Source organism: Stegostoma tigrinum, chromosome 11 (assembly GCF_030684315.1).
Source record: "Stegostoma tigrinum isolate sSteTig4 chromosome 11, sSteTig4.hap1, whole genome shotgun sequence".
In the NCBI taxonomy this organism is placed as follows: domain Eukaryota; kingdom Metazoa; phylum Chordata; class Chondrichthyes; order Orectolobiformes; family Stegostomatidae; genus Stegostoma; species Stegostoma tigrinum.
In genome coordinates this window covers 9,548,470-9,570,734 of record NC_081364.1, presented here as the reverse complement: position 1 = coordinate 9,570,734, position 22,265 = coordinate 9,548,470, and the positions used below count along the sequence as shown (strand labels likewise).

General features: G+C 44.2%; 1 protein-coding gene across 2 annotated transcripts in view; it reads left to right on the top strand.

The window, feature by feature from the left end:
• Positions 1 to 22,265, top strand: part of prkar2aa (protein kinase, cAMP-dependent, regulatory, type II, alpha A) — a 307,283-nt gene that overhangs the window by 21,178 nt on the left and 263,840 nt on the right. Inside the window, exons 5-9 of one of the 2 annotated variants that reach the window (XM_048547782.2) lie at positions 1,302 to 1,419; positions 4,198 to 4,270; positions 13,322 to 13,431; positions 14,975 to 15,099; positions 17,073 to 21,134. In XM_048547782.2, coding sequence (XP_048403739.1) covers positions 1,302 to 1,419; positions 4,198 to 4,270; positions 13,322 to 13,431; positions 14,975 to 15,099; positions 17,073 to 17,135 — 489 coding nt within the window. In that variant the 3' untranslated portion in view covers positions 17,136 to 21,134. Of the gene's footprint in view, positions 1 to 1,301; positions 1,420 to 4,197; positions 4,271 to 13,321; positions 13,432 to 14,974; positions 15,100 to 17,072; positions 21,135 to 22,265 lie in introns of those variants that run through there. The other variant, XM_048547783.1, reaches the window with a different exon arrangement.

The following is a 22,265-nucleotide window of genomic DNA, read 5'->3' as shown; positions in this document are numbered from 1 at the left end:
TCAGGCAAACTAGAGATTAGATTAGAGGACAGAAGTTTCGTTTGATTGCTGGGGAGGACAGAGATGAGGGGGGCATAACTCGGGAGGAATTTGCAAACAAGGATGCGTGTTCCAAAATTAAGACATTATCAGACTTGAAGCTGTTGAATGGCAGTAAGCACAGGTTGATGGATAAGCAAGATTTGGAGTAAGTTGAGTTCTGGAGAACAAAATTTTGCATCCTGTCCAAGTTTGCAGAGTGTAAGGTGGAAGGCTGGTCAAGAGAGTGTGGGATGAGTCAAGTCTAAAGTGAACAAAGTTTTCGGTGAAGGTTTCAGTGATAGAAGAGGAGAAGCAGTTTCAGAACCAAATAAGGCTACAGAGCTGTAAATAGGCATTCTTGGTGATGTTTGGAAATTTATTTTGTGGTCAAATAGCAGCACTGGGGTTGCTGACAGTTTTAATCATTTTGGGTAGGAAACCTGTCAGTGAATGGAGTTTGCTGTGTGTACTTAAGATAATAGCCACAGTCTGCCAAGTTTTAGAAAACCTCTAATTCTCTGTTGTGAGAGATTGGGATAGTAGAGTGGGAGTGAAGGAGCAGCAGATGGCAAAGCCAATTCTTGTTCTCACCCAGCCTGAAGGAATATGAACTGTCCAACTGGAAAGAAAAATCAGAATTCTGATCTGCCTGTTCTGAACTGAATGTCAATTATCAATCCATCAGCAGTTAGAAAGAGACCAGCAATTGAGCATGGAGCTTTTTTAAATTCATTCACAGGATGAGGGCATCACTGGCTAGGCCAACATTTATTGTCCGTCCCTAATTGCCCAGAGGACAGTTCAGAGTCCGCCACATTGCTGTGGGTCTAAAGTCACATGTAGGCTAGACCATGTAACAATGGCAGATTCCTCCCCCATTAGTGAATCAGATGGGTTTTTCCGAAAATCGACAATGGCTTCATGGTCATCAGTAGATTCTTAATTCCAGATATTTTGTTGCCATGGTGGGATTTGAACCCAGGATCCCAGAACATTGTCTGGTCTCTGGCTTAACAGTCCAGTGATGATACCACTAGGCCATTGCCTCCCTTGATCAGTATAGTTATCATTGACCATCTCAGGTAATGTAGGGAGACTGAGAGGTGTTATAAACCAAGTCACCAAGTAATCAAACTAATCTCCACCGATTTTTAAAAAACACAACATTGGAGAGTTAATACCTTGATGTCCTTCTGTTCCACTGTATTTCTTGGGATTAAATGTTTTCCTGTTTTTTTAATACCTTGCCTACGTAACTAGTTGTGCAATTTTTTTTTCAGATTCAGGCAACAACTGGTGAAAAGAAGTATGCAGGCCCTTTGGATTGTGTGAAACAGATCTACAAAACATCTGGCATTCGGGGCGTCTACAAGGGAACTGCTCTCACCCTCATGAGAGGTACACAAACTGAACATCATTGATCCTTTTTCAACATAGCTTATCAATTGATCCAGGTTTCCCTATTTCTACCTCGATATTACAGTTAGTGGTGAACCTTGACCTGTTGGTATATAACACAGCTGTTCGGGAGGAGTTTGAGTATATTAGTGTAGTAAGTCATCTGGATTGCTCCCTTGATTTATTCGGTTCCACCATCGCCTGATGCAATCCTGCTGTGGTAGCTTGTGCTCTTCATGACAGAACTTACCCCATCATTGGCTATCGAACAGAGGGATTTGAGAGTCCTTGTGCATGGTTGACAAAATGCTAGCATCCAAGTTCAGCAGTAATAAGGAAGGGAGATGGAATGTTGGCCTTTACTTCAAAGAGAATGGAGCATAAAAGAAAGGTGGGTTTGCTAAAACTATACAAGGCACTTTTCGGACTGGTTTTGGGGAAGGGTCACCGGACCCGAAACGTTAACTCTGTTTTTTCTTTCACAGATGCTGCCAGGCCTGCTGAGCTTTTCCAGCAACTTTGTTTTTGTTATGGTTTGAACCACAGATGGAATAGTGTGAACGTTTTGGGCTCCTTACCTAAGGAAAAATATACTGGTTTAGGAGCAGTCCAGAGAAGGTTCACTTAGCTGATAGTGGGCACGGAGGGACTGTCTTAGGAGGAGAGGTTGAGTCAATTGTGTCTGTACTTTTGGGAATATGGAAGAATGAGAAGTGAATTATTGAAACATATAGATTCCTAGGGGACATGACGGTAGATACAGAAAGATTATTTTCCCTTGTGAAAGAGTCTGGGACCGGCAGCCATAATCTCAAAGAGGGTCACCTATTTGAAATAGAGATGAGGAATTTCCTCTCTGAGAGAGTGCTGTATCTGTGGAATTCGTACATTTAAGGCTAATATAACAGATTGTTTAACCAATAAGGGAATAAAGGGTAATGGGAAAAGACAGGAGAGAGGAGCTGAAGGTTATCAGATCAGATCTCTTTGAATGTCAGAAATGGGTTGAATGCCTACTTCTGTCCTAAGCCATGTGGTTTACCCATATGCAGGTGCTCTTTTGGAACTGATATCCCGAGCCAGAGAGCATCTGTGTCCCTTCTTAATTCAGTGATTTTGCTGGTGATGTCCTGCTAATTCTTGCACTGTAACACAATTCAAAGTTCAAAAATGATGTAGACAAGGTGGGATGAATCAAGAAGTCATAACTTGCAGCCATGCTTGGGTGTAACAACCTTGTAGATGATAGGAGGAAGGATATGGCATGACTCGTTTCACAACATTGTGGGTGATGAGTAAATCTAAAATATTTATTCAACAATCTCCAAAATTGGTTTGTTTCATCCTGATGTGGTTTCTTACAGAAGTCAGTCGACAGGACCAAGAGGCTGCAGGACAAACTATCCACATTGCTTCAGAAGCCATTAATTGCCATGTTGTTCATGTCTGTGAAGAGTTCAATGAAACCACAGATTTTATGCCTGGCTAAGAGGGATATTTACCTCTTTCAGCTCTTGTTTGAGCTAGAATATCTTGAAATGGTTCTTTTGTTCATAGCCTGTTGGCTACTTACATAATTATTATTTGTGCCAGTCACTTGACAGTTATCTTGGAGGTGGGTTCTGGGAAATGCAGACTTTTATTGTCTTTTAATCTCACTGAATGGTAGCTGTACGATCTGTTTACTAAGTGCGACTGATTTCCTGCTTTGTCTGAAAGTTTAAAAGAGATCAGAAACAGAGTTTGAGACATGTCTCCTAATCTAGCAGTTCTTCTGAGGTTGTGTAGACGTGAACTGGGGACCCAGTGACAATCTACATTTAAGTTGTGTCATGAATGCTAAAATATCTATTCTTGGAAGATCTAAAGGAAAATTGCACCAGTGTGTAGCTGAAATTTGATCTGCTTTAATGGAAACATAAAAAGCTGAAATAAGCCAATAATAAATGAGGCAGTATCTATGGAGAGAAACAGTTAATGCTTCAGATCAATGAAATTTCTTCAGAATGGCAGAGAAATAAAATATCAGTATTTTAACCTGGTAGAAAGGGACAAGAAGAACACAGGAAAGGATTAACTCCTGTTTCTCTCCACAAACGTTCCATGACGACTTTTCTTTCTTGTTCTTTGTATCCGCTTTTGAGTCTATTGGTAATTTCTTTAATTAACTTGTTCTGTAATTTATAGATTTAACCATAGCCTAAGCTCCAAGAGATGAAAAGAAACTTGGTGCTGTGTCAATTCTGTAGGCAGAGTGATGGTTTCCTTTCCTCTTCTAGAGAGGGCTACACTGACAGATATGCTTGAGTTTGAAGGGAGCAGGACCCTGCTTTTAGAAGTGATCCTTGGCTTGGAGCATTACAGTTAATCTGTATAAATCCCAGAAAAGTACCAAAGAGTTCTACAGTTTGAAAGATAAAGAATAAATCATTTTAGAGAGGTCTGAGTCCTTCACCTTCTCTCTCTGCTTTCCGTTATCTTTCTTATCTCTTTCTCTTTATCAGTATGACTAAGGTCATTGCTGTCTCAGCCTGAGCCTTCTCCTAATCTCTATTTCAACACTATGAAGCGATTAGAAAGAAAAAATTTTGTTTACGGTAGGAATGTTTAGTCCTTAGCAAGGCATAAGGGAAGACAGCTGGAAGGAGTGATTACAATATCAAACCAAATATTGAAGTACAAAATGGAAGTTGCAGGATAAAAACATGAAGAATTGTTGAAATGTGGTGAACTTTTGTCTTCCTGCTTCAGCTGCAAAACTTTTTTATGTTTTGTTAGATATCCCTGCAAGTGGAATGTACTTCATGACTTATGAATGGCTGAAACATACGCTTACTCCCGAGGGACAAAGGTCAGTATCTCCATAATGTTGCCTCCATTGAAAACCAGATTTTATTTTATGTAGCAGTCCTATCTTGAGCAAGGCGATTTGGGGTATTCTCACTATCCTTTCCTACCTTCCTTGTTTGGAGACAGCTGTGTAAAATTCCATCTTCTTAATGTTTCTGAGAAACAGCCAAAGAAATAGCATGCTAATGAGTGCAATACCCATGTGCATTTCCAAAACTTCAAGTGAAAAGTGACTGATCTCTGCAGGTCTGTTGCAGTGGAGTCTAGAATATCCAGCAATTATTACATTGTCTCAATTGCCCTTTCCCAACATTAGACTCCTTTATTTATTCAGTCAGGGGATGAGAGAATCGTTGGCCAAGCAGCACTTATTGCCCATCCCTCATTGCCCAGACGGCAGTTTAGAGTCAACCACATTGCTGTGGGTCTGGAGTCACATGTAGGTCAGACCAGGTAAAGATGGCTGTTTCCTTCCCGAAAGGACATTAGTGAATCAGATGGGTTTTTCTGACAACTGACAATGGATTCATGGTCATTGTGAATTCATTGTGAATCCCAGATATTATTGATTTCAAGTTCCACCATCTGCCGTGGCGGGATTTGAATGTGGATCCCCAGAACATTATCTGGGTCTGTGGGTAAATGGTCGAGAAATGATACCACTAGGCCATTGCCTTCCCCGAGAATCGTGTATACACTTCAGAAAGTAGCCCTTTGTCTGAATGACACTTTGGATATCCTGAAGTCTTGAGGCATAAACAATAGGAGCAGAAGTGGCTGCTTCAAGTCTTCAAACAGTTTTTTTTTCCTTATTCTGTCAGATGTGGGTATCACTGTCAAAGTTAGCATTTGCTGACATCCTAATTGCACTTTAACTGTGTGACTTCCTTGCCCATTTAAGGGCAGTTAATAGTCAACCATATTTCTGACAAGTCACATCTCCACCAGACCAGTGGTACTGAAGGACATTGGTGACCCAGAAAGGATCTTTATGGTAATTGATGGTTTCATGGTCACCATTACTGGGACTGGCTTTATATTCCAGATTTCTTCACTGGAGTTTAAATCTCACTGGCTGTGCTGGTGGGGTTTGTACCTCAGTCCAAAAAGCATTTGCTTGTTCATCTGGATTACCAATTCACTGACATAATCACTGCACCAGCATCTTCCCCTGTAACATGGCTGTTCTGCCTCAACTCTACCATCCTTCATTATTCACTTTTGCCTTAATTCCCTGAGCATTTAAAAACCTATCATCCTCTACCTGGACTGAATGACTTCACGTCCCTGGTGTAGAAAATTTCAAAAATCCAAAGTGCTCCAAGTGAAGAAGTTTCTTCTCATCTCAGTAGTAATTGGCCAACCCTTCATTCTGAGTTTGATTCCTGGTTCTGGATTCGCCAGCTAGGGAAACATGCTTCCCATTCATCTGATCAAGGCTTTTAAAAAATGTTATGTACTTCAATGTAAGTGTTTTTATGAATTTCAGAAAATATAGTCTTGTCTACTCAGTTTGTCTGCATAAGACTATCCTCTCATCTCAGAAAGCATTGTTGTGAAGCTGTTATTGCATCTTCTCCAAAGTAATTTTAACTTCACCAATGTAGGGTGACCAAATGGCACTCAAGGTAAGGTCTTACCAAGTCATGTACAATTGCAGTCAAACTCCTCCTTCATTCCCTTTTGGAGTAAAAGCTAACATATCATTTTTCTCTCTTCACAGTGAGCATCTCACCATGTTAGCTTTGAGTGATTGTTGCATTAGGGACATTTGAGTCCCTCTGAGCAACAGTTTCCAGTCTGTCATCATTTTAAAAATATTCCATTTTGGAAGGTGAAGTAGATAAATTCTTACTTCCCTCCATTATATTGCATCTGATTCTTGTTCTTCCTTCATGTGACCTGTCTCTTTCATTTCAGTTTGTCTCCTCGGAACTTATTTTCCTATTTAACTTGCTTTCGTCAGCAAATTTAGATATGTTACATATAATCTCTTCACCACACAAGTTATTAATGCAGATTTGAAATAGCTGTTAGTACTGATGCTTGCTAGTTACAGACTGCCAGTTTGCAAATGATCCATGAATCCTTCTCTTTCAGTCTGTTGAGCAATTCTTAATCTGTGCCAATCCCATGAGCTGTAATTCTGTGCAACACCTATGGTGTGGCAGCTTACCAAATGTTTCTTTATGCAAATCCAGATATTAAATACATACAGGTTTTCCCCCTTAATCTACCCGAGGTGTTAGACAGGAGTAGATTGTTCACAAAACTATTTCCCCCTCATACATTTGTGTTGACTTTGCCTAATCACATGGTGGTTCTCTGAAGTGCCCCGTTTTCATTTTGATCTTCAATTCTCACACTTGGCTTCTAGCGAGCTTTGAGAAGATTTGCAGCTCAGGTTGAGTTTTTGGATGTGAGTTTGCTCGTTGAGTTGTAAGGTTAGTTTTCAGACATTGTCACTTTTTTCTAATTTGAAAAAATATACTTTATTCATAAGATGTGCAAAAAAAAACATATTTCTACACCTACCCAGTCATGCAAGCCGCTCCGGGTTACCCATGGGGTACGTACACCAACTAAAAGAAAAAAAACAAAACAAAGAAAATAGCCCGGCAGTCGTCTCCCCGCACAGTCCCTGTTGGCCCCCTGACCAGTTGGGGAAGGCGCCAGCTGGGCCCAGTTACCAGATAGGGCCTTTTTTTTATCCTGGACGAGGGGTTTCATACAGTAGTCTTTCCCCACTGCGCCGAGGCAGCGGCTGCCCCAAGCTTTAGCGCGTCCCTCAGCACGTAGTCCTGGACCTTGGAGTACGCCAGTCTGCAACACTCGGTCGGGGTCAGTTCTTTCAGCTGGCAGACCAGCAAGTTGCGGGCAGAACAAAGAGCGTCTTTCACCGCATTGATGGTCCTCCAGGCGCAGTTGATGTTGGTCTCAGTGTGCGTCCCGGGAAACGGCCCGTAGGGCATGGAGTCCCGCGTCACTAAGCTGCTCAGGACAAACCTTGACAAATACCACTGCATCCCCCTCCAGACCTCCTGCGCGTAGGCACACTCCAGAAGGAGGTGATCGACAGTCTCGTCCCCCCCGCAGCCGTCTCGAGGGCAGCATGCGGTGGTACAGAGATTCCGGGCGTGCATAAAGGATCTCACTGGCAGAGCCTCTCTCACCGCCAGCCAAGCAATGTCCTTGTGCTTGTTTGAAAGTTCTGGCGATGAGGCATTCTGCCACACGACTTTGGCAGTCTGCGTGGGGAACCACACGACAGGATCCACCCTGTCCTTTTCCTGAAGGGTCTCGAGGATACTACATGCTGACCACTGCCTGACGGCCTTGTGGTCAAAGGTGTTTCCTTTCACCAATTTCTCCACGAAGGACAGGTGGTACGGGACGGTCCAACTACTCGGAGCGTTCCGCGGCAGCAAGGCCAGGCGCATCCTTCGCAACACCGGGGACTGGTAGAACCTCAGTCAGTAGTGACACTTGGTGTTTGCGTACTGAGGATCTACGCACAGCTTGATGCAGCTGCACACAAAGGTAGCCATCAGGGCGAGCGTGGCGTTCGGTACGCCCTTTCCCAGGTCTTTGTACATGGTGCCCCTGCGGACCCGGTCCATCCTCGGCCCCCAAATGAAGTGGAAGATGGCCCGGGTGACCGCAGCGGCGCAGGTCCAGGGAGTAGGCCAGGCCTGCGCCACATACAACAGTACCGAAAGCCCCTCGCACCTGACAACCAGGTTCTTACCCGCGATGGAGAGGGACCGGAGCGTCCACCTGCCCAGCTTGGTGATACGCTCCCGCCAGGTCTTAGTGCACGCCCCAGCTCCACCGAACCAAACACCCAGCGCCTTCAGGTAGTCTGTCCTGACGGTGAAGGGGATGAAGGAGCGGTCGTTCCAGTTCCTGAAGAACATGACCTCGCTCTTACCCCTATTGACTTTGGCACCCGAGGCCAGTTCAAACTGGCCGCAGATGTCCAACAGTCTACTCACCGACCGACGATCGGTGCAGAAGTCGGCGACATTGTCCATGTACAGGGAGGTCTTGACCTGAAGGCCTCCACTGCCTGGGATAGTCACGCCCTTCAGGCTCACGTCCTTCCCGATGGATGCAGCGAAGGGCTCCACACAGCACACGAACAAGGCAGGAGAGCGCGGGCAGCCCTGCCTGACTCCAGATCTGACGGGAAAACTGTCTGATTCCCACCCGTTGATCGAGACTGTGCTAACGATGTTGGTGTAGAGCAGCCAGACCCAATTGCGGATGCCCTCCCCGAACCCCAATTAGGAGAGGACGTCCCTCATGTAAGCATGAGAGACCCTGTCGAAGGCCTTCTCCTGGTCCAGGCTGACGAGGCAGGTGTCCACCCGCCTGTCCTGCACGTAGGCGATCGTATCCCTGATGAGTGCGAGGCTCTCAACAATCTTCCTGCCCGGCATGGCACAGGTTTGGTCAGGGTGAATCACCGACTCCAGGACAGACCTGACCCAGTTGGCTGTGACCTTGGCCAGGATTTTGTAGACCACGTTCAATAGTGAAATGGGATGCCAATTCTTAATTTCTTCCCTCTCCCCCTTCCTCTTGTAAATGAGGGTGATGATGCCCTTCCTCATGGACTTGCACATTTCCCCTGCCCGAAGCGCACTATCGTACACCTCCAGCAAGTCCTGGCCAACCAGGTCCCACAGAGTGGAATACAGCTCGACCGGTAAGCCGTCACTCCCGGGAGTCTTATTCCTCTCCAAGGACTTGAGGGCCCTGGTCAGCTCGTCCAGGGATATCAGCCGGCCCAGCCACTCCCTCGTGCCGTCATCTAAGACCTCCGTGATAGACGACAGGAACGACTCGGAGGCCGTGCTGTCCGTGGGCTTTGTGTCGTACAGTCCGGCATAGAAGGATTTGCTGATCCTCAAAATGTCGGGCCGAGACGATGTCACCGAGCCGTCGTCCTCCTTCAGCCGGCTAAGCACAGAACTCTCTTTGTGCACCTTCTGAAAGAAGAAACGCGAGCACGTCTCGTCCTGCTCCACGGAGCGGACCCCGGACTGGAAGATTATCCTGGAGGCCTCCACGGCGAAGAGCGCGGCTTGCTGGCCCCTCACCTCACGGAGGTCCTCCGTGACATCGACCCCCATCAACTGCAGAAGGAGCAGGTTCTGCACCCTTTTCTGGAGTCGCGACAGCTTTCCCCGCCTCTCTCTCGCCTTCCGAACACCCTTGAGGACAAAGATCCTCTTGATGTTCTCCTTCACCGTCTCCCACCAGTCACCCGGAGACTCAAAGAGGGGTTTCACGGTTCTCCAACCGGCGTACTCCCTCTTAAGCTCCTCGACGTTCTCTGGGGTCAACAGAGTCGTGTTGAGCTTCCACGTCCCCTTGCCGGCCAGCTGGTCGTCCTGTAAGTGACAGTCGGCCAGCAGGAGGCAGTGGTCAGAGAACAACACCGGCTCGACGCCGGTGGACCTGACCGAGAACGTCCGTGACACAAACAGGAAGTCTATCCTTGAGCGAATAGACCCATCTGGCCGCGACCAGGTGTACCTCCGCTGCACTCCGTCTGCAGGGGCGCTGAAGATGTCGAGCAGCTTGGCGTCCTTCACCGTGCCCATCAGGAATCTGGATGTGACGTCCAGTTGACTCCCCCCACCCACTGTCCCCACACCAGATCTTCCATCTGCATCGATGATGCAGTTGAAGTCTCCACCTAGGATGACTGGCCTGGACGTAGCCAGCAGGGGTCGAAGTCGCTGTAGGACGGCCAACCGCTCACTCCGTACCGCTAGGGCGTACACGTTGATCAGCCTCAGGGGAGCGTTCCTGTAGGTGATGTCAGCCACTAGGAGGCATCCCCCCACCACCTCCTGAACTTGAGAGCTGGTGAAGTTGCGCCCCCACAGCAGAATAGCCAGGCCCGAGGAGCGACAGTTGTTACCCCCGACCAGATCGAAGGCCCACAGGACCAGGTGCCGGACCATTTCCCGTACCTGCTGAGGTGCAGTATCCCGCACTCCTCCAGAAACAGGAGGTCTGCCCTGACGGTGGTCAGGTAGGCCAACGTGGACACACATCTTGCGGTTGACTTGACGCTGCGCACATTAATGCTCGCAACTCGTGTGGGCAGTGACTGCAGTACCCTCCCCAAGTCCAAGGTCCAGCCCCTCTATCTGTCCCTTCATGCCCATTGCTCGGGCTAACTGCTGGATGCTCTCTGGGCTCAGGAAACCGTCCGTGCTGCCTTCCAGGTGGCTTCCCCCCGTCGGGGGTACGGAAGCAGGAGAGTCCGGCTCTGGGTCAGGCTGGGGACGCGCTGTTTCCTCCTTCCCGCCTGGAAGTTCCGGGGGGCCCTCCAGTGCCCCAGCGGCACGTGACTGGGTGTCGGAGGGAGCCTCAGGACGCCTCCCGTCACCTGGAAGCGTGGTGCTGCTTTCCTTCCCCCTTGAGATCTTTAACTTCTGCTTCGGGCGGGCCCTCTCCGAATCCCCCTCGTCAGAGGAGCTCTTATAGCCCCCCTTGTAGCTGCCTCTTCCCGCCTGATGGTTGCGGTTCCTGGGCCCGCCAACGCACCTTCCTCCTCGCTTTCCGGACCGTCGTCCACTCCCCTGGGTCACCTGTCGCCACCTCTATTGACCCCAGGTTGTCGGCGGGGAGCGGAGCCTGGAGGGGCGCTTTGCTGGCCTCGGGCCTATCCTGCGGGGCTGGGCCCTCTTGCACGACCTGGCCCTCCTGCACATTAGTGGGGTCCTTGCAGGGCCCTGGTGCCTTCCTCCCCTCTGGGGGGGGGCGCTGGCCCCGCATTGCCCCTGCCAGCGACCTGGGTGTAGGTGGTCCCCCGCTGCGGGCATGCCCTATAGAGGTGGCCCGCTTCCCCGCAAAGGTTGCAGCTTTTCTCTTGTGGGCAATCCTTTGCAAGGTGTCCCTCCTCCCTGCAGATGGTGGCTTTGCAGTCGGCCGCCATGTGACCTGACCTACCACAGGCATGGCAGACTTTAGGTTGCCCTGCATAGGTCAGGTAGCCCTTGCTCCAGCCGATCACGAAGCTGGACGGTGGGTGTACGACGTTCCCGTCCACGCCCATCTTCAGCATCACCTTGACCTGCCTCTTACTGGTCCAGATGCCAAAGGGGTCCATGATGTCGGTTAGGTCCCCTTCCACCTTCACGTACCTTCCAAGGAAGGTCAGGACATCAACTGCTGGCACATGCGGTTGTACATGTGTACAGTCACCATACGGCTCCTCTGTGCTGGCATCACAAACAGTGGGACAGCGGTCAATACAGAGAGGGGGCCCTCACCTCCTTTCTCCTTGAAAACCTCCAGGAAGCGCTCACAAAGCTTGGCACTCCTGAAGGTCACGTCGTAAAAACCTCCTCCGGGGAAATCCTGCAGGCAGTAAATGTCCGCAGCAGCGAACCCGCAACAGTCCAACAGGACCCTCTTCACGAAGAAGGTGCGGTACACAGGTGCACCTTCATCCACGTTCTTCACAGAAACACGGATGGTGTTCCGGACCCCCTGACCTGGGGCACGAGCACTCGCCGCAGCCATTGTTGCAGGTTGGCTGCTCCCCTGAACCAGCGTTAGGCCGAAGCCAGCATTAAGATCCACTGGTCGCAAGGGTGCACAGCCAACCCGACGTCTTCCTTTCTCCCCCTCTCGGTCCACAAGAGAGTGGGTCTTTATTTTGTTCCAGATGTAAGCTGGTTCACTGAGCTTGAAGGTGTGTTCCCAGACGTTTCGTCACCATTCTAGGTAACAACAGTGAGCCTCCAATGAAGCGCTGTTGTTGTGTCCCGCTTTCTATTTATCTGTTTAGGTTTCCTTGGGTTTGGTGATGTCATTTCCTTGGGTTGGTGATGTCATTTCCTGTTCTTTTTCTCAGAGGATGGTAGATTGATTTGGAGCCAATGTGGTTGTTGATGGAGTCCCGGTTGGAATGCCATGCTTCTAGGAATTCTCATGCGTGTCTCTGTTTGGCTTGTCCTAGGATGGATGTGTTGTCCCAATCAAAGTGGTGTCCTTCCTCATCTGTATGTAAGGATATGAGTGATAGTGGGTCATGTCTTGGCCCCTATTGCTATCAAGTTGGCATGTTTATAGGTTTCTGATTTCTCGCTCCCTTTTCTTGAATATAGGGGTTATATTTCTAACTTTCAAACTTTAGCACACTATTATGAGATTTGGGTGTCTGGAAGATTAAAATCAATTGCATTCGCAAACTCTGTGTTTATATAACCCTCTGATGGAAGATGTCAAGTCCAGGGGATTTGTTGACTGACCATTCATTTCTCCATAACCACTTCTTATTTAGTAACAATTCTCAAGGTCCTCATTTTCACCAGATCCTTTAGCAAAATTGAAGGAGAGCCTCTGCAAATGATTTTTTTTGGCAACTCTATGTTGCCAGTCATGGAGTTTTAATTGCATTCCTCAAAAGAGAGTCAAAGGCCCTCCATATGTACTGCTGTTAGAAATTTAGCAATAAATGGTTAGAATCATACAGTACAGAAGTGGCTGTTTGGTCCATAGTATGGTTATGGATTAGAATAAACAGAAGCCCTGACCTGGTGGCCAATTCCTTACTGTGTACCGCCTTTATGTAGCATTCTTGAAGGACCACAGACATTTTAGTGTGCTTTGCAAGCAATGAAGTACTTTAGAATTGCAGTCATTGTTGTAATTCAGCAGCCAAAATACATAGAGTATGCTTCCACAAAACAAAAATGCTAACAACCAGATAACTTATTTGAGGGATAAATCACTCCCAGGCCACCAGGGATAATTTCCCCATTCCTCTCCAAAACTTTCATCTAGGATTAGATGACAGCCTCTCGAACAGTGTAGCACTCAATACTGGACATGAGTGTTGGCCTTGACTTTTGGGCTCAAGTCCATGGACTTAAACCTAGAATCTTGTGACTTAATGGCAAGAGTGTTATCCCTCGAACTGTTGATGACAACAAAATGTCAGAATTGGCAATAGAGCTGAGGCAGCAAAACATTTCAGAAATTTAGTTCCATAAATTGCTTTTATCCCCCAACTTTGTTGCAGTGTTGCTGATCTGAGTGTACCCCGAGTCCTGCTTGCTGGTGGAATGGCTGGAATCTTCAACTGGACAGTTGCAATTCCTCCAGATGTGCTGAAATCCAGATTCCAAACGGGTCAGTTAATTCTTCTGAAAGTCCTTTTGAGTCTCTACAACGACTCGCAGCATTCCACAGAAGGTTCACTCGGCTTACACAGGGTTTGGAGGGCCTGTCTTATGAGGAGAAATTTGCTGGATTGCACCTACACTCATTGGAATTTAAAAGAATGAAAGGTGACCTTATTGAATCATACAAAAGTTTTAACAAACCTGACATGGTAGATACAGAAAATTTGTTTCTCTTTGTTTAAGAGACTGAGATGGACAGATTTTTAATCCTGAGGGGAATCAAACGTTATAAGAAAAAGGCAAGAAAGGGGAATTGAGGCTCTCACTGAGGGATGGAATAACTTGATGGGATGATTGGTCTACTTCTGCTGCTATGTCTTATGGGCTTATGACTTTGCTTGGGAGTTGGATCTGGTCTGGTGTCTCAAGGTACAGCCAGCAGTAGCATTAAGCATACAGTCCACAGTCTGTAGTTCGACTGCTATGCTGTGACCGTGTTTATCTTTGGTCAGGGTGGTAATATTTACTTAGAGTATTTTATGTTAGGGATAGCATGATAATCAACCATGGGTCCAGCTCCTAATCATAATGCAGTGGTGTCTAATGAGATCTGCCCATGTGTGTTTGGGAACCTTGGGACAGGATTGCACTTGGCAGCGTGGTTGCATCATATGTTGTCTGTCATTGTCTGGATTCCTACATGTGCAATGACCCATTGCAGGGAACTTTGTTGAAACCCTTTAACTGTGCAGTATTTTCAGGTTGGAGTAAATACGAGAAATTTAAAAAAGTCTTTTTGGTGATTTTTGTGTTGTTTAGTGGTGTCCTGTATTGACATGAAGAATGCATGGAAAGGGTGAGATGAGATAAAGTACTGGAAAACTGGTGTGGAGCAAGAACACAAACGTCAACTAAATTGACTGGCTGTTATTTAAATTGGGAAAGACTGTAGAACGCTGCAATAAAAGGATTTGGGGACCCTTGTGCATGAATCCTAAAAATCTGGCCTTATGAGTTCAGAAGATAATCAGGAAGTCCAATACAATGTTGGCCTTCGTTTCAAGAGGAATGGATTATAAAAATAGAGTGGGTTTGCTAAAACTAAACAAGGCACGAATCAGATCACAACTGCTATACTGTGAACTGTTTTGGGCACTTTCATCTGAGGAAAGATGTATTGGCACTGGAAGCAATCCAAAGAAGGTTCACAAGAATTTCTTGTCTGTGAGCAGTGAACCTGTGGAGTTACTTATTCAGAGTGGTAGATGCTGGGTTGTTCAGCATGTTCAGGGCTGAGATAGATTTTAAATCAGGAAGGGAATCCAGGATTATAGGCAAAGACAAGAAAGTGGGAGTTGAGGATTATCAGATCGGCCATGATCTCATTGAATGGTGGAGTAGACTTGATAGTCCTGATAGTCCAAATAGCCTACTTCTGCTTCGGCATCATACGGTCCTGTAAATCAGTTGGAGGGCTGCCTATAGAGCAAGGAAGCAACTCAATGTAATTCCAATAAATAATCAATTTCTTTTCTTCCCCTAACTCTTAGCTCCGGAAGGAAAGTATCCTAATGGATTTCGAGATGTCCTTCGGGAATTGATCAAGGAGGAAGGTATTGGTTCACTCTATAAAGGCTTCAACGCTGTCATGATTCGAGCTTTCCCTGCCAATGCGGTAAGTGTTAGTAGTGATTATCATTTCAACTGAGCTACATGTAGTAGAGCTGTGAAAGGAAATGTACAGCATTAATGCTAGGGGAATCTATATCCTGCCTAACAGATCTTTACAACAATGTTTGCAAGTGCTGAATTGTGTTGTGGTTGTAAAAAGCTTAGAAATCATTTTAGGAATATTTAATTGATTATAGTTCATTGGTGTATGTCCCAGACAAGGTTATCCCAGGTCCCTTGTTCTGTGTTGGTGCCTGCAGTCCTGGGTGAGATTATCCCTGCTCTCAAAATCCTCATCAACTTGTCAGTTGAAGATCGGCTCTTTTTTTTTCTGCCAAAACGCAACAGGAAAAAAATCCAGCATCTGCAGTTCCCATTATCTCTAGGAAAAAAATACTGACAGTTGCCATCAAGGCACCTGCCTGAATTATGAATATTTGGGTGAAATCAAGAGTGGGGAAAACTGATGATTATTTTTCTGATAACAAGGTGTAGATCTGGATGAACACAGCGGGCCAAGCAGCATCATAGGAGCAGGAAAGCTTGATGTTTCGGGCCTAGACAAAAGGAAGGGTCTAGGCCTGAAATGTCAAGCTTTCCTGCTCCTATGATGCTGCTTGGCCTGCTGTGTTCATCCAAACCTACACCTTGTTATCTCAGATTCTCCAGCATCTGCAGTTCCTACTATCTCTGGTTATTTTTCATTTATTTGATTAAATGGGCTCTAATCACAGCAACGCAGAATACTTGGATGCTAGATTAATCCTCCTTCTTGGAAGATTGTTAATTCCCGAGATGGTTTGTGCCTTGGGGGAGGCATTGAGTGTGGTCGCTTTCCAGTTTTGAAGGATATGCAATTGGAGACAGTCACACCATCATGAGTCAGTGAAAAACATCACTAGCCCAGATCTTAAAGCAGATGATTGAAACCTGGGCTTATGGAATGTGATAAAGACTCATATTATGATCATTCTTATGAAGCTCAGGTTCTAAGGTGAAGTCAGTTCTATGCAGCTCCAATGATTTTTGAAAGAAAAATGTCGAAGTAATTTTGGACAAGGAGTTGAAGATAGCATTTCCAAGAAGTCATATGATTTTAGCTAAATGACATCAAGAATTTGATTGTAAAACTCAAGTCATCAGATACTTTCGCAATCTAGAGAGAAAAAGGGATCCACGTACAGGCTAATTCAGGGAGAAAACTGAATGGAGTTGAGGTCTAAGCCAGCTATGATCTAATTAAATAACAGAACAGGTATGAGGAAATGAATGGCCACTTCCTGTTCTTATGATCCTACTCTTGAAAACTTCCCCAAAATTGTTGAATGTAGGGTTAACCAACGAAAGAACGACAATTGATTTTCTATTTCTTTAATGGATGTGGGTATTGCTGACAAAGCCAACATTTGTTGCCTATCCCTAAATGCCCCTTGAACTGAGTGGCTTGCTAGAGAAATTTCAGTGAGCAGTGAAACATTAAGCATATTATTGTGTATATGATGTCACATGTAGGTCAGGTAGATAAGGATAGAAGACTTCTTTCGCCAAAGAAAGTTAGTGAACTAGGTTTTTATTGAATCAATGATAATCTCAGGTATAATGATTGAGAAACTAGCTTTATCCTCCAGGTTTATTAATTGAATTTAAATTCCATGAGATACAGTGGATTATATCCCAGGGCAGTTTCTGGATGATTAGTGCAGTGACGTTACCACTACCTCCCCCACAGTTTCTCAGTACTCTTGATGCATAAGCAATTCTTCGCAACGTGAAGCAATCGAAATAATATTCTGGAAAGCCAACAAATAGAGAAATCCAACAATAAGACCACAAGAACTGTGATAGATTTTTCAATGCAATTCTGAAGGAGTTTGGGGTTTTTAAAAACCATTTGGTCTTGATCAGAGTTGATCGGATTTCTGGGGAAATAAATTTTTGACCCTTTTTTTAATGTCCCATTTTATGTTTCTTTTTCAGGCCTGTTTCCTTGGCTTTGAGGTTGCCATGAAGTTTCTGGATTGGCTCCTACCTGGTGTGTAAGAGAGGATCATAAATGGATCAGTGCTGGAATTCTGAAATAGCTTATCAGATGGCCGTGACCATTTTTCAACGTGCTGAATCAGGAATGGGATTTCATTATCTAATAGATGCTGCATCGGAAATTTATCGTAGCCATTTTATGAAGAATTATATTTACACTTGCCTTAACAATTCAGCTAATGACTGTGGGTTTGATGTAAAATTCTGAAGTTCACTTTTTGAGCCATAATTTATAAGTAACACGATGTGCACAGGGAGAAGGCAATTATAAATCAACTGCGTCAAGCTAGTGATAACATGGCTTTTCATGATTACGATCATGTTAGCTCAGAGCTGTCCTTGCACTGATGTCATTGTTAATTCTTTCCTCCTGCAACACAACAGTGCAATTAACTAGAAAAAATGCTAACCTAGTGCAGCAACTGAGGGGGAAGAGAATTTAATAACTTGGGTGTGATTCTTCAATGGTTAAACCCTTATCCTTGGGGCAACGTTTTAGGGATGAAACAAATTTAATTTGGATGGCTTTGACCTGTTTTCTTTTGGCACAGCTAGCTTTTATTTTTGAGGGAGTTATAGAATGCAGATTTTTGACAGCAAGGACAAGTTGAAGATTTACACAGGAAGGAATGCTATGCAACACTGTATGGACTGCAATGGTTCAAGAAGGTTTTTGCTTATCACCATTTTTCAAGGGCACTTGGGAATTGGGAATTGGCAACAAGTGCTGACCTAGCCAGCGATTCCTACATCCTGTGAAATAATAAAGGGGAAGTTGCACTTTAGGGTTGAGAATTGTGTTTCATTCTTAGCTGATTAGAAAATGAGAGCATTACTGTTTCTACCATAATTTATAGGGTCCAGTTATTTTTACTTTGTATCCTTCGGTGCCTGTTCCAGACTGACCTGTAATCTCTCAATATCTGATCAGACTTGACCTGACTTGGCCATGGTCTAAAACGCCCAACCAAATCTCATAGAAACATGAATTTTTACATTTTGGTTTCTGAATCTACTACCTAGAATGTCAGGAACAATCTTGCTGTTTCACCAGTGGATTCAGACTGACCACCTTACCGGAGTTCAAGGAACATTATCGCTTTGAATAATAGGAATGCTTATCATTTCCTGTTGATTTTATCCACTTTGTTTAATGTTTTGAACATCCGCTGTCCTTAACATTAAGGTATTTGAATTTTGAGACTGGGTCCATCTGACATTGCAGAAAATTGGAGCTTTGACTGTCAAGAGAATTTCCTGAGACTTACGTTTAGGTGAGGAACAGTTGGAGTAAACAGTGAGTTGTTATTTGCAGTTTCAGCAGTGCCATTGGGCAGAAGAGAATGGAAGCTTTCTCTCAGGTAGAGGGAGAAAAACCAGCACTTGTCACCCAGTGTTGTTCATCTTGAACACCTGTATCGAATCACCTTAGTCCCCATATATGCCATCTGTGATCAAAGACTATGTCAGGCACAGAACAAGGCTAAGAATAGTGGTAAACTGGTACGGAGAATTCAGCAGGTGGTGGAATTGAGGTGCTGCAAGCATTTGGAATATGGCTTCCATTGACAGTGGTGGGTGTGAAGGCTTCACCAAACTTTGATTCGAAAGGGTTGATGCTGTACTTGTTCCTCTTGACCTTCTGAAGACAAACAGGTATCATGATTTCAACAAAATCGAGTTGGCAGTTTCCTAGTGGAAACTCCGAAGCAATTAAACAGCCTACACCATTTTAATAAGGAGTGAAACCAAGCTGAGGTTGAACCTTTGCTCATCCACTGCCCATTTGCAAACACACTTTTCAGTTGAGGTTACTGCGTCCTGACTTAGAGCTGAAGCCTTGGCTTGTCATCTCCTTTCACCACTCTGAGGAGCATTGGGGTAATTTGTTCCACTTCGGGAAGATCAAATGTGAAAGCTTCCTACTGTGCCAACTGTCCATCATCACCAACCAGGCTATCTCATGGTTAGCTAATATCTCTGTGTTTAAATTCTCATACCAATTTATCTGAAATGGAGAGATGGGGCTTAGAGGGGCTACAAGGAAGAAGAGAGAACTGGATGTGAGGTTTGGGTTGACAGACTCTGTTCTGGCATTAATTCTGCAGCATTGTGTCTTTCTGGTGAAGCTTGTCATGTTTTACTGCAGGGTTGCTGGTACTTGGTGATCTGCTGAATTCTCAATATTTTGCGTTTAAAAAGCCAAAGTGCTGCAATCCTTTGAGAATTACAGGCCCTCCAGCACTTTTGGGTCAATGCTGTCTGCTTCAAGATTTCATTTGACTTTATTCAAATGAATTAATGAAACCATTTGAAGCTCTGACTCTTGAATGCAATTTATATGAAATGATTGCAGTTATTAAATCCGTGCCTTCTGCCTTAAGTACTTTACAATTATAGCTGTCCTATGCTTTTCTCAAGTTAAAATATTTCTGGTTTGGATATGACATGAGTATATGTTCTCGTTGTTGAGAACAAATCCTGATAATTAACTTGAAGCGAGTAATATCAGAGGCTGACTAGAACGATCGGAAGAAATGAGAAAAGAGAAAATGAAACAATCACTGGGCCACTGAATAAAGAAACCTAACTTCAATCATTGGGATCCCAAGGCCTTAGACTGATGTTTGGAGGTCAGATTCTCTGTTTTTATCCTTTTGTTTTCATGGAAACCAAACATTAATTTTGTTTCCATGAAATAACAATGACCTTGGAAAGAACCATTCCTGTAAAAACATATATGAATGTTTGTGATTTCCATTTTAAAAGAAAATAAATGCACCAATCAATGCAAGCAACTCAGCAACATGAGGGACCCTTTGTGCCTGTAATCTTTGTGTAGATGTTGTTTGAAGAGGCAGTGCGGTTTTGAAGCTGCCTGCCGGATCTAGTTAACGATACCTCAGAATTGTGTCCAAACTCATGCAGATTCACAACTGTTTACAGCCATCTGATGAATATGGTAGTGTTACTTACTACTTTGAAAAGGAGGACGTTTCTGGCCATATTCACATCTCTTTTCTGGAGTTTTGCACATACACCCCAACGTAATCTGTGACCCGTTGACTTCTAACCAAGGATAAATGGATAAAGAGCTAGTTATTGCCACATGCCTGAAACTGGTTTCCAGTTCAACTGGTGAAACTCAAAACCATGTCCGTCCATTGGGGCGTAAAGTAAATGTACACATGAAATCATCCTGGTGTGAAATGTATGTAGCACTGTTTTGAAGTAGGATAAACTCTGGCCTTTCATCTCTGCTGTCTAGATTAAACATTAATGGTTATGTATCTTTTCTAGCTGACTGCAACTTAGGGAAAATGGATTCACATGGGTGTTTACAGAACAGCATAAAATAATAGCATTGGAAATACTAGATTGTCTCTCTGGTGTGAGCTTTGGTGCTCTGGAGTACTGTGCACTCGAGGGGCCATAATTCAGAAATGGAATGAACTGAAGCCCCATCCCAATTCTCAGGTGAACGCAAAGATTCCAATGGCACTTTTTGAAGAAACTTTTGGGAGTTCGACCAGGTGTCTGACCCATGTTTACCCGAGAACAGCCATCACCAAAATGGATCATTTGATGATATATCTCATTTGCCATTTGGAGAGCCTGATCTACATTTCAACACTACTCTTCAAAAGTACTTTGGGGTGTTTGTGGGTTGTGAAAGGTGATATGTAAATGCAATTTCTTTCTAATTGACCAGGTATCTATTAATAAATTAATAGTTTGTTTTTTTGTGGAGCTGTGACTCAAGGTTTACCATTTTTAATGTTTTATGATTGAAGCAATGTGATAAGTTACACAATTATTTGTACGAGTCTGTTGTAACACAAATCATCAGTGATCCAAAGGCCTCCCTGGAATTATCTGTTTTAAAAGCGCAGATTAACTGGATTACTTTGATGATAAAACCAATGTTATCAATGATGAATGACTAAATCTTTATGTGTTGAATTTTCTTCATACCCAAATAAATTTGATTTCAAAGCATCTAATCTGTCTTTTGAATAACCTTTGCCATGATTTAAAATTGCTGAAACTGTGACAAAGTAGGTTTTCAATTTGCTTGTTAAGAAAGATGCTGCACTCTTTCCTCTGGGCATATGTACCCTGGAGCTCTGCATCATTGAGAATTTGGTAAGAGCCCACAAGTGCAGAGAGATACGACTGAAGTTTAATGTAAGTCATTTATATAAATGCTCCTGATACCACAAATATACAGCAGTCATACAACAGGTGGAGAAGGCATTATGGAGAGACTAATTCCAGACAATATTAGATATGTATAAAGCAGAAAATGCACACTAAAGACAAGCCTCTTATTTTTCTAAGTTGGGTATTTCATAAACAAGTCAAAATATTTCTAAAACTAGTTCCTCTGGTATGGTCTCTCTTACTGAGAAACACTGTTGTGAGTATTTAATGTTTGTAAAATGATATGAGGGGAGTGTGCGGTCCTTTTAAAAGATGATATGTCTTTTACAGTTTGGAGACTTTAAAAAGTTTGCAAGCAGCAGCAGATGCAAAAAGTTCTTGAAACATCATACCAAAAAGGTATACTGTTGGCAGGCTAAGCAGCATTTTTACCAAGACAACAGGTTTTTGGATTTAACCAAAAAGTTTAAACCAGGTCTGAGATACAAAAACCAATCTACATTTAAATCTGATGTGTTTGACAACCTAGAACCAATCCAATTGTAAGAAATTATTCGGTCTTCAAGGGTATAAAAGAGAAGGGAATTTGAAAATAGGTGTGAGAGTCAACTGTCACGTAACAAGAAAATAACTCTGAGCAATAAAAAGAATCGTTGGCTCTCACATAATTCTCCAAGATCTCAGAAAGCCATCATCTGAAGTAAAAGCACCATGACACTCTTAGCTGATATTCTCGGCAAAACAATGTGACGGAGGAAGGTGTTCCTGACTGGAGGACAGCAGAAAAGGCAAAGAATGTTCCGGAAGATCCATCCTGGCCATAATTTTGACAGACTAAGTTTTAATTTTTTTAATCAAGTTTGATCATATAAGTGGGATTTGTATTTATTGGAACAGCTTACCATTAGAAGTTTGTTTTAATCGGTAATAATAGTTCTGTGAATTTTCTCACTTTAATGTTAGAGT